The 12,052-nt window shown below is 42.7% G+C and overlaps 1 protein-coding gene across 1 annotated transcript in view; it reads left to right on the top strand.

Moving 5' to 3' along the window:
* Positions 1-5,895, top strand: part of lg7h2orf42 (linkage group 7 C2orf42 homolog) — a 6,135-nt gene extending 240 nt beyond the window's left edge. Inside the window, exons 2-9 of the mRNA XM_085358476.1 lie at positions 92-1,185; positions 2,026-2,145; positions 2,290-2,391; positions 2,656-2,760; positions 4,394-4,501; positions 5,147-5,247; positions 5,384-5,546; positions 5,639-5,895. Coding sequence (XP_085214602.1) covers positions 123-1,185; positions 2,026-2,145; positions 2,290-2,391; positions 2,656-2,760; positions 4,394-4,501; positions 5,147-5,247; positions 5,384-5,546; positions 5,639-5,871 — 1,995 coding nt within the window. The 5' untranslated portion in view covers positions 92-122 and the 3' untranslated portion in view covers positions 5,872-5,895. The remainder of the gene's footprint in view (positions 1-91; positions 1,186-2,025; positions 2,146-2,289; positions 2,392-2,655; positions 2,761-4,393; positions 4,502-5,146; positions 5,248-5,383; positions 5,547-5,638) is intronic.
* Positions 5,896-12,052: the final 6,157 nt, after the last annotated feature.

Raw genomic sequence — 12,052 nt, 5'->3', positions numbered from 1 at the left:
ATACTGTTTTACTGGTAACATTTAGTCACAGCTCCCTTTATTCTTAATGCACGTGTTTATTTTATTTTCCCTCTTTTTAAAAATTTTTAAGGCTTGAATCCCTTCATGTCCTCCTAAAAACAATGGAAACTGAAGTTTGCTCCTTTTCAAGCGTCCTGTCAACCCCCACTTCACAGACTCTAACCAGTCAGGCCAACCTGGCAGCAAAACAGAGAGACAGCAGAAAGTCCTCAGCCGCAACTCCTGCCTTCCTCTCCAACCTGGGAAGGGCCACCCTGCGGGGTATTCGCAAGTGTCCTCAGTGTGGGGTCTACAACGGCACCCGTGGGCTCAGCTGCAAGAACAAGGCCTGTGGGGTGTCCCTCCGGAATGCTTCATCCACGGGCAGAAGCAGCAGGAAATGTGCTGTGGAGGTGGTTAAAGTTATAATCGACAGTGAGGTGAGAGGTGGGAAAGAGCAGGAGGGACAAGGGGTCCTGGGCAGTGGCTCAGGCGGAGGTGTGCAGGTGTTCTCGGTATGTCACAGGGGAAGAGGAGTCACAGGCACACAGTGTGGCTTTGTGGAACTCGTTCCCACGGATACTGCGATCGCCACTGGGGATGGCCCCACCCTGCTCACCCGCATCAACCTGGGCCGCTGCTTTTTGCCTTCCTGCAAACAGGGTCAAAGATCGAATCAGGGCGAGTCACCTGCAGCCAAACAGTCCTCCGAGAGCCTCTGTGTCCACATCAAACAAGCCATAGAGTGTCGCAGCTGTGCCACCCCACTGACGTTCAAAAGTTCAGTCCTGGAGGGTTTGAAGGCCTCAGATCAAGTCAAAGAAGAGCTGTGGCGGCTGGCCACGGAGTCTCCGGGGCCCCTGGTGCAGCGCGTTTCTAAAGACACGCTGGTGGTGAAGTGTCACACGGACTCACACCATCCACTGGGGCTGCTGCATCTGACTGTAGGCGCAGGGGGGCCGTCATCAGAGGCTTTGAAGAGCGAGAGAAGCATTTTTCACTGTGCCTGCCAGGTTAACACGAGAAGAAATAAAGCCGGCGTGGACGGAGCAGGCGGCTCTCAGCCGCCTTCCAGCTCTTTCACTTTGCAGCCCTGCCTTCACTTCTTTGCCTGCGTGTGTGCATTTGCAAGCGACGAGAAGCTGGCCTCAGAGTTTTCAGCTTTCCTCAACTACGCCTCCAGCGGTACGGCAACCCAGCTGATTTCAACCAGTTTCGACAGAACCTGGCAGCAGACTGGGATTACATTAGTACTCAAGTGTTGTCAGACAAGAATACTGAATCCAGTCTCTTTATTTATGAAACTTCTCAACAAGCAAAAAGATAAACACATACATATATTAGTGATAATAACCTGTCATTTTGGAGGGCTGCAGAGGAATACTGTTTAAAAAAACAGCAATTGAATGTACATGCACATGATGTTTACTAAGAGACTTGGCGAAAATCAGAGTTACACATTTTTCTCTGACCTGTAATGCTTTTTTTTTTTTTTTTTTTTTTAAATCATTTCTGATTGTTTTGGTGTGAGTTGCCCTGAGCTGTGGGTATGTCTGCCTTTCTGCAATGCAATGAAACCAGAAGGCTCGACTTGTAGTAGTGAAGAAATATCCATATATTTCAGTTGTTCAGAAGTACACCTGTTCAACTGCTCTATAACACAAACTGTCTGATCAGCCAATCATATGGCAGTGACTCAGCGAAGGTGACTTGATGACATTCAAACTGGGCATCAGAATGGGAGAAGACTTTGAGCATGGCTTGGTTGTGTCACTCTGTCACAAGAAAAAGCCCCTCATTATGCTTTTTTTTTTTTTTCCAAGTGCCATTTAACTTAAGCATAGTCAAGAGAAAGCAGATGTCTCCAAGACTGGGTTTCTAACACCAAAACAATCTAGATGTATAAAAAGCACCACAGACCAGCTTACGGCTTTACTCTTGGCCACAAATGCAGCTCAGCCAACTGTTCCTTCATGCTTGATCACATGTCTTAGCATGTCCCTCTCCTTGTGGTTTTCCTTTCAGGCTTGCAGCAAAAAGTTTTGGGTAGAACAATCAGTCCCTGTGAGAAACCTCTGCAGCAGGCTGAACCCGTCGGCTCTCATCCCAGAGCCAAGAAGCTTCACCTGGATGAATCTGTCTCTGGTGGTTTGATCGTAATTCTTTCTGAAAAACTGAGCACAAATCATTGTGCTCATCGATGTTGCTCTAAATCTGCTGTTGTCCTCACTTCTCTTCCTGTCTTATCTTTCTCTGTCATTTCCTGCTGCCTCTGTGAAGCCCTCTCAGTGGCTTCTCTCTCTGGGGTGGGGAAGGAGGGAGTGTCGGCCTCTTGCCCAAGGAAAGCTGGTCACAGGAAAGCCCCTGGTGCTGGTGGGCCGAAGGCTCCAGGTGCTACCTCCTTGCCTTGTCTCACCACTGGAGCCTTTCCACCTCTCTTGTGTGTGTCTGTTAAAGAACCTTAAATCTCCTCAGACGTCTCTCTCTGTGGTTGTCATTTCATCTATCTAATCTTGCAGCACTTACCCCGATCCACTGTTCAAAAAGAACACAGAAGATACTATAACAGTTGTAGCATATTCTAACATTTAGTTCAGGAAAATGTCTGGATTCTTTTTTAATCTGATTTGAAGACTAAATATTTGTATGTCTCAGGGAGCACTCAGGCCGTGGATGAGCATACGGTGACGATGGGCTTTCATCAGTGGCTGGCGAGTATCACAGAGAGGATCCACCTGGCCATGCACTACCAGTGTGATGGTAAAGTTGAAACAACGATTCAAGCACTAAAACGAAAGTATTTTCAACAAATTAGGCCATGAAATCTTGCGTCTTTGAGAGTAGTGTCACCTGTCTCCGGTGGTACAATGGAGACTTTTACATAGAAAATATCCTCATGTTTGACATCATACCGAGCCACGAGTAGAAAAAAGTTCTTGAAACATAGTGTTTGGAGCAGACTGAAGCCTGAGTTTTTGTCTCACAGAGACTTCTTATTCATTTCCTTGTAGAATAGAATGTCTTTATTGTCACTATGCAGATATACAATGAGATAAAGTCAGATACAGAGATAGTATCTCATTATACGAAACTTTAGCCAACACTTAATAAACACTTTCACCCTCCTTTCACTTTTTTGACCAATAATTGCGCCGGGTCTTCCATGTTGCTCTGTCACATTTTTGATCATAATTCATAAATGTTTTAGTTACTTTACATCCAGTGAAACCATAAATCAGTAAGAAGCAAATCACAACAACAAAAATGTATTTCCAAGTTATCAACATGAACAACATAACAGATTATTAAAAATTAATGACGCAAAGAACCTTTATTTGGAATGGTTCACTCGTTTAATTGTTAAATATGCTGTACTTGCTGTATTTAACCACCAGGGGGCAGCGCAAACACGCTGTTAACACATTTTAAATTGAGGAACTGGGGAGCACACAGTTGTAGTAACAAAACACAAATATTATTCTGCTTTTGATGAAAATAGCAGTTTCTAGTTGCTTATTGCAGAGCTGTAAAACAAAATTAAACGATTTAATTAATTTTTATGTAATTTAATAATAATAATGTATACTTTATTTATCCCCGTAGGGAAATTATTCTTTGCATTTCGCCCATTCACTCTATTGAAGCAGTGGACAGCCAATCCAGCGCCCGGGGAGCAGTGTGTAGGGACGGTACCTTGCTCAGGGGTACCTCAGGGTAGCCATTCAGTGGTCCCCATTTTATTTAATTTATTCAGTGAAAACATACAAACTCTCTACATCGACTGTGTTTACATCGACAGTTTAATTCACTATTAGTTATATAGCGCCAAGTCACAACAACAGTCAATTAAAGGCACTTTGGGTAAAGACCCTACAGCAGTGGTTCTTAACCTTGTTGGAGGTGCCGAACCCCACCAGTTTCATATGTGCAGTCACTGAACCCCTCTTTAGTGAAAAATAAAATAAAATAAAATAGATATGTTTTTTACTGGTGCACAAAATGAGCCGTGCATGTCACGGCGGAGGCTCTGCCGAACCCCTGAGATCGACTCACCGAACCCCTAGGGTTCGATCGAACCCAGGTTAAGAACCACTGCCCTACAGTAAGAGAGAGAGAAAACCCCAACAATCAGATGACTCCCTAATGAGCAAGCATTTGGCGACAGTAGGGAGGAAGAACTTCCTTTTAACAGAGAGAAGAAGTAGAATGGGGGAGGCTTTCCCATTCTACCTTTAAATCTCCTAAGGTAGATTTAAAGGTAGAAAGTAATCAGTCTGGGGTGATATGGTACTATGGTATGGAACTTGATCACAGTACATGTTTCTGCAACATGACAGGCTTTAAATTTCTCACTGCGCACAGAAAAAAAACTGTTTCTTTTTTTCCCCATCAGGGAAGCCAGAGCCTCTGGTCTACCACATTCCTCAGGAGTTCTTCAATGCTCTGCAGCAGCGTCTGTCGCTCGGATCCAAGAAGAGGAGACTGCCTAACTTCACAACAGGTGGGAACATATTAGGCTTTAAGTAAGACAGAAATCAAAACCACACAGCTGAGCTCATCATGTAGCTCATCCTGGAAAAGAACCAATGAGCTTATCCCAGGTTGAGGTGTCCGTGTGCTCACAAGTCACAAGATTCGCTACTTCAGAACAGAGTGATGTCTGAATTTAGGTGCACACAATTATCATGTAACGGGTCTTTGCTCAAATTGTGCTTAAGATCATAATGATCATTTTACAGGCAGTAACCTGTGAATTGTGATGCAAACTATGTCAGCGACGTTCTGGTTCGTCACCCAGAAAGTACTTGATAATCTTACAAATTACAGCACAATGGCAGATATTAAACTAGTGACTCATGAACCATCGTAACACAGCCACGCAAAAACCTTGCAAATGGTTTTAAGTTTCAAGCCAATGGAGGTCATTTTTATCATCTCACAAATCATTAAAGAGAAAAGAAAATACTCAAAAAATGAAATGTAGTAAGTCTGCCTTCATCGCCTCGTTACTCCTCTTGTAACCCTTTGCAGTAACTGTGAATGTCTCCTGTGAATCTGGGTACTTCCAGCTAAACAAGCCCAAAAATTCATACTTATGTGATACGTCTCTCTCTCTCTGTCTCTGTCTTATTTGTGTGAATGTCAGCATTTGTGAGAAACGATGGACTTCCTCAGACCTCTTACTCCAAGTACACCTGGCACATCACCAATCTGATGCAGGTCAAACGCATCTTTGACACTCCTGAGGTAAACGCTCGCATCTATAAATAAAAAAAATCACACAGCATTTCTTTCATGAAAGATCTTCATTAGTGGTTTTTTTGGCAGACCCCAGACCTCTTCTTACAACTTCGTACCTCTTTCTTCTTGTCTTGCCCAACAGCTGCCGCTGGAGGTCACTCAGAGTTTTGTGAAAAACGCAGACGGTTCGTACTCACATTTTCGCTGCCCCGAGCCTCCGCCTGAGTTGGAATCACTAGAAGGATGCAAGTCAGATCGGCCGCAGGCGATACGACCAATGGAGCTCCGCACCTTCCTCAAAGTCGGTGAGTAACTTTTCTTTCTTTCTTTAGTTTTTCTTCTTTTACACCTGAAGTCAGCCTGCACAGCCATGTTTACACTGCTGTTTCTCGAGCAGGAGCAGCAGATCAGAAGGAGGCCTGCCCGTTTGTGATTGACTGGATCCCAGACGTTCTCCCTCGCTGTCACGTGGGAGAGCTCAGGATCAGCTTTGAATTTGGCCACCAACAGAGCGGCCAGCCCGAACACGGCGACAAAACGAGCGCAGCAGAGAAAGGAGGCCGTAATAAGTCAGACTGTCCCCAACACAAACTCACAAACACTGTCGAAATTCTACAGGTCGTCGTCTAAACACAGCATGACATGTGTCTCCTCATGTGTCCCACTCATAAATAAATAAATAAATAAATATGTATATATATATATATATATATATATATATATATATATATATATATATATATATCTCCATGTGTCAATAAAAGTATTATGAAACGTGTGAAGGAACAAGTGTGTTACACTGTATAATATTGATCAGTAGAAAGCTAGACTGTACTGGAGTTCTCATTTTAATGTGTATTCCTTTATGCAAAAATATTTAAACTACATATTAAAAATCAACAGTTTATTTTTTGAAACAGATTCAGTTTTATTTTACTTTGTAAAGATAAGAAAAAAGTCTGAAATTGATTGTACAGTAAAAAGTGTGCAAAATAAAATCAGGAAAAAAAAGATGCATTTACTGCCCTGTGTGTCCTGCTGTGTTTTCATCTTGGGAAACTCAGAAATGAATTCTTAGGCCTTTTCGTCATGTCCAGATGATCAAATGATTGATGATCTGGTTCTTATATGGAGCTTTAAGCCTGATTCATTGATAAAAGTACATTTTTCCTTCACCTTAGCACTTTCTATCTCACATTGACACCCCAGTGAAGGCACTGGAAGTTACTCAGGGTTTAGTGTCTTGCCAAGGATAACTTGGCATGCAGACTGGACCAGCAGAGGGTTGAACCATCAACCTTCTAATTAGTTGAGGACCTACTCCACCTGAGCCACAGCCACATCATTCAGTCACGTGATTAAACTGGTGATTCTCAAATTTAGAAGAACAGGTAAAAACAGAATCATATATAGAAACATTTAATCCAGCATTTGAAAACGAATTATCAGCATATACATTAAAAGAGGCCATTTGTGATCTGATGATCAGAGCTGGTTCTCAGGCAAAGACCGAACCAGCAGGTACACAAGGTCAGGTGAGGGACCAGGAGTATGCTGGCCTTTCACAGAGTGGTGTACCTCAGGGTCAAAGCACAAACTGTCAAAGCACAGTTCTGCTGTAATTGTGTGAGGCGCTTGATGGAGGACAGTCAGCAAAAAGGATAAATTGCTGCCATTTAACAAGCTGACTTTCAGCAGTTTGCAGGTCTGGAAAACTGAAGCCAAAGCAAAGCACCTCCCAGCCACTAGAGGGGAACACCTACGGTTGAACAAAGTCTTCCAGTCCTGTAGAAAACACCCGACTGTTCTGACCTCAGTAAGCGCTTTACTGATAAGTTTAATAAACATCCATTTTACTTAGTCAATTATGGTCATTCTAAGAGTCAGAACTTGTAATTAAGTAATTAATTAAGTAATTAAGTAATTAGTGACGTCACAGTGCAGTCCATCTTTTATACCGTCCATGGTTGTTGTCATGCCATCGTGCACGCTGGAGAAGATCCAGCCTTTACTGGAAATTCATACATGCAAGGAGTCAGACCAGGACTTCCAGCCTAATCTAATAACAGCCTCTGTGCTGGGAGGCAGTGCAGTGTTACAGAAGGACAACTTTTAAGGTGTAGACAGCCAGTATTAAATGAGTTTTCTTTTTTAAGAATTTTTTTTGTCATACCTAGCCTGTCTGACTTTTCCTGGTGACATTTGTGAACATGGCTTGGTTTTCTGGCCGTTCTAATCCACAGTCCAGCTACATGTACATTAACAGGTTCATTGTGCAATATCCAGCTGTAAACTGGATTCCCCCATTATGTAGTTATGTGTTTACATCCACCACTCATTAGTATTCCCTGGAGACATCTCCGGTGTATTTCTTTTCTCTATTTGTAGCGTGCAGTTTGGTGAAGATGCTCTCTAAATTTGCATGCTTAGACATCACAATATCACAGTCAAATTCAGATGACTGCAGGATAAAAGACGGCTTGTGTTCTCATTACAGTGGAAGTCCTGCATTACTTTTCTGGACGAATGTACATAACTGTTACCAGCAGATGGAAGCAGCGTCCTGCTCCTTCACCTACAGGATTTGAGCAAACACAAATTGAAGAAGTGTAAAAATGGAGGAGAAATGAGTGTAAGAAGTGCATCGTTTCACTCTGTTCCTCTCAGGAAATGAGTTAATATAGAATAAAATTAGGTGTATAACTGCATTTCATAATTTGGCTTCATCCCTTTTTTCTCCCTTCTGGGCATCACAAAGCGGCGATTACACACTTGCTGTGTGATATATCGCTGGAAACATCACACATGCTTACAAAATGTGTCCAAATGCTCATGAATTAATTAAGATTACAAGTTAATGCCATGAGGACGTAACGCCAAATTATATGCAGCGCTCAGAATAGCAGCTTGCACACTGTGTATCTACATGGTTGGTGTAGGCGTTTAAGAACAGTGCCAGCCCCCGGCCTCGTCGTCCCTCACAGGCCCCCAGGACATCAGTGTGAGTACAGCCTCTGCCTGTGCAGGAGGGGGGTGGAGGGTGGGGTGCAGGTTTCTGCCAGACAGCTCTGAGGAACACATTTAGCTGTTTATGTAGTCTGTCAGTCACAGAGATGGGAGACACATCAATCCTCTCCTGGAAGGAATAGCGAGCACATTGTGACAGAGAGACTTCCTCCATCACCTAAAAGATGTGTTATAGAAAGAGACAGCAAAGGCCTGAGACGGTGGGAGGGCTCGTATGTTGCTGGAAGCCAGAAAAGTTGATTTAAATTTAAAAAGACTAAAGTGGTTTTCAGTAAAATTAATGGTCTTAAAAAAAAGCCTCAAGATTGAAAAGCTGCTAGCAGCATGTCAGTCACTGCACGGTGGCATATGTCAGTTCCACAGTGGTATGTCACAGCTCTTGGATGGCACGCTATACCATACTTTCCAACGGTGTGTGTCACATCAGTATGCAAATTTTATGCCAGTGACATTGTTTCGGGGTGGGTGTTTCTATCTGAGCTCGTCTTTTATTAGAAACGCACCAGAGGCTGATACTATAGCTAACCTTTGCTAAAATGTCCATGGTTTCTTTAACTGCTGTAACCAGTCTTTCTAACCAACGAGAGTGGGCTGATCCAATTTAGGGAAGCCATTTGCTAACAAGAAGCAAACCAAGAACATACAGTGGGTTGCAAAAATATTCGGCCCCCTTGAACTTTGCCACATTTTGTCACATTACAGCCACAAACATGAATCAATTTTATTAGAATTCCACGTGAAAGACCAACACAAAGTGGTGTACACGTGAGAAGTGGAACGAAAATCAGACATGATTCCAAACATCTTTTTTTTTTTTTTTTTTTTACAAATAAATAACTGAAAAGTGGGGTGTGCGTAATTATTCAGCCCCCTGAGTCAATACTTTGTAGAACCACCTTTTGCTGCAGTTACAGCTGCCAGTCTTTTAGGGTATGTCTCTACCAGCTTTGCACATCTAGAGACTGAAATCTTTGCCCATTCTTCTTTGCAAAACAGCTCCAGCTCAGCCAGATTAGATGGACAGTGTTTGTGAACAGCAGTTTTCAGGTCTTGCCACAGATTCTCGATTGGATTTAGATCTGGACTTTGACCAACACATGGATATGTTTTGTTTTAAACCGTTCCATTGTTGCCCTGGCTTTATGTTTAGGGTCGTTGTCCCGCTGGAAGGTGAACCTTCACCCCAGTCTCAAGTCTTTTGCAGACTCCAAGAGATTTTCTTCCAAGATTGCCCTGTATTTGGCTCCATCCATCTTCCCATCAACTCTGACCAGCTTCCCTGTCCCTGCTGAAGAGAAGCACCCCCAGAGCACGATGCTACCACCATATTTGACAGTGGGGATGGTGTGTTCAGAGTGATGTGCAGTGTTAGTTTTCCACCACACATAGCGTTTTGCATTTTGGACAAAAAGTTCCATTTTGGTCTCATCTGACCAGAGCACCTTCTTCCACATGTTTGCTGTGTCCCCACATGGCTTGTGGCAAACTGCAAACGGGACTTCTAAAGGTTTTCTGTTAACAATGGCTTTCTTCTTGCCACTCTTCCATAAAGGCCAACTTTGTGCAGTGCATGACTAATAGTTGTCCTATGGACAGATTCCCCCACCTGAGCTGTAGATCTCTGCAGCTCGTCCAGAGTCACCATGGGCCTCTTGGCTGCATTTCTGATCAGCGCTCTCCTTGTTCGGCCTGTGAGTTTAGGTGGACGGCCTTGTCTTGGTAGGTTCACAGTTGTGCCATACTCCTTCCATTTCTGAATGATCGCTTGAACAGTGCTCCGTGGGATGTTCAAGGCTTGGGAAATCTTTTTGTAGCCTAAGCCTGCTTTAAATTTCTCAATAACTTTATCCCTGACCTGTCTGGTGTGTTCTTTGGACTTCATGGTGTTGTTGCTCCCAATATTCTCTTAGACAACCTCTGAGGCCGTCACAGAGCAGCTGTATTTGTACTGACATTAGATTACACACAGGTACACTCTATTTAGTCATTAGCACTCATCAGGCAATGTCTATGGGCAACTGACTGCACTCAGACCAAAGGGAGCCGAATAATTACGCACACCCCACTTTGCAGTTATTTATTTGTAAAAAATGTTTGGAATCATGTCTGATTTTCGTTCCACTTCTCACGTGTACACCACTTTGTGTTGGTCTTTCACGTGGAATTCCAATAAAATTGATTCATGTTTGTGGCTGTAATGTGAGAAAATGTGGGAAAGTTCAAGGGGGCCGAATACTTTTGCAAGCCACTGTATTTACTTTTAAGCAGTAGTATTGTATTTTGTATGTAAATCTTTGAAGCTGGATTTAAGAAACACGAGTTTCTTAGTACAGAATGTGATGTCATCAGGTTGGTGTGTTGATTGATTTATATTAACTGATAACTACTTCTAAGGTTAACACTCACTGTTGCAGACAGGGGCAGTGCAAAAGTGAAAAACAACAACAACTACTCCACAAATTCATACTTTTGGGGTACCTTGCGAGTACTAACATGAAACCGGAAGTCTCAGCCAGGTAGCAAAAACTTCAGCCTGTAATACCATATTGGATTTAGCACTGTCCATGTAACCGAAGAAAGAATAATTACGTTTCTAGAATTTACATTGTGCAATAAATTTGTCATGTTTAAATATTTTTGAGATCATTCACAATGAGCAGTAATCTCAAAAGGAGCCTTATAGCATCTTTGAGACACTTGTCTTAGTTTTCCACTCCGTTCATATCATGGTCAAGAGAGACTAGCTCTATACTGCATTTCAGTTAAAAGTATCAACCGTATATAAAGGTGCACCTGTTGGTTGTAAGGTTCTTCTACACAGGAAGCAATTCAGTCACTGCGCATTGCTTTATTGCTTTGACAGCTTGTGTTCCTCTAATGTGTTTACCACCCTGTCATGACCAGTGTTGGGTAAGTTACTTTAAAATAGTAACTTAGTTACATTACTAGTTACTTCTCTCAAAAGTAACTCAGTTACTTCAAGTTACTCGTTACTTTCAAAGTAACTAGTTACTAGGGAAAGTAACTTTGGTTTTACTCAGAGTTCTCTTGTTAATGTGTTTCTTCCATAACTTTGCCAGTCTTCTAGCTTGCTTACTTGCCACAAGTGCACTGTGCCACCTACCAATAGAAGGGAAAATATAATGTATAATGTATAATGCATATTTCCACGAGAGAAATCCCACGCCTGGACCGTCATTGACTGCTGCCATGATTCTAGCCTACGTCACAGAGTCATGCGCGCCTTTTACATCCAACACAAAAACTGCAGTCGTGGTGCTTTCGATTGTACTCAGAACTCAGAAATTCTGCCTTCTGAATAGGAAGATGTAGGCAACACCAGACTGCAGATGAGCTGCATACAGGGCTGGACTGGGACTGGGAAAATTGGCCCGGGCATTTTGACTAGAGACTGGCCCACCATTATAGGAAAAATCATAAAGCCTTTGAATGAAAACAAACACTGTTGTGACAGTGATGTTCACTGTTTTGATGGTATATATGCATCAATCTATCAATCGTTTGTTGTAAGATTCAGATAATTATTTTTTAAAAGCGAGACATTTTAAATGAGAATAAGAAAGAAAAGTATTTCTTTGTGCCCCCCTTTCCCTGTTAATGCCCTACCTGGCCCCCTGGCAACACTTTGCTAGACCCGCCCCTGCACAGTTACCAGCTGTCAGCTACCTAAAAAAGGATCCTGGTGTTATTTGTCTCTCAGAAACAGTTCATAACTTCCCTTCAACTCATTCATGTCACCTAAAAGGTAAACCTGTTTCTCCAT

Source organism: Diplotaxodon limnothrissa, linkage group LG7 (genome assembly GCF_057381915.1).
Source record: "Diplotaxodon limnothrissa isolate DT_005_m linkage group LG7, D_limnothrissa_male_GT1.1, whole genome shotgun sequence".
In the NCBI taxonomy this organism is placed as follows: domain Eukaryota; kingdom Metazoa; phylum Chordata; class Actinopteri; order Cichliformes; family Cichlidae; genus Diplotaxodon; species Diplotaxodon limnothrissa.
Note: the sequence above shows the minus strand (reverse complement) of the source record. Positions and strands in the feature narration are given on the sequence as shown.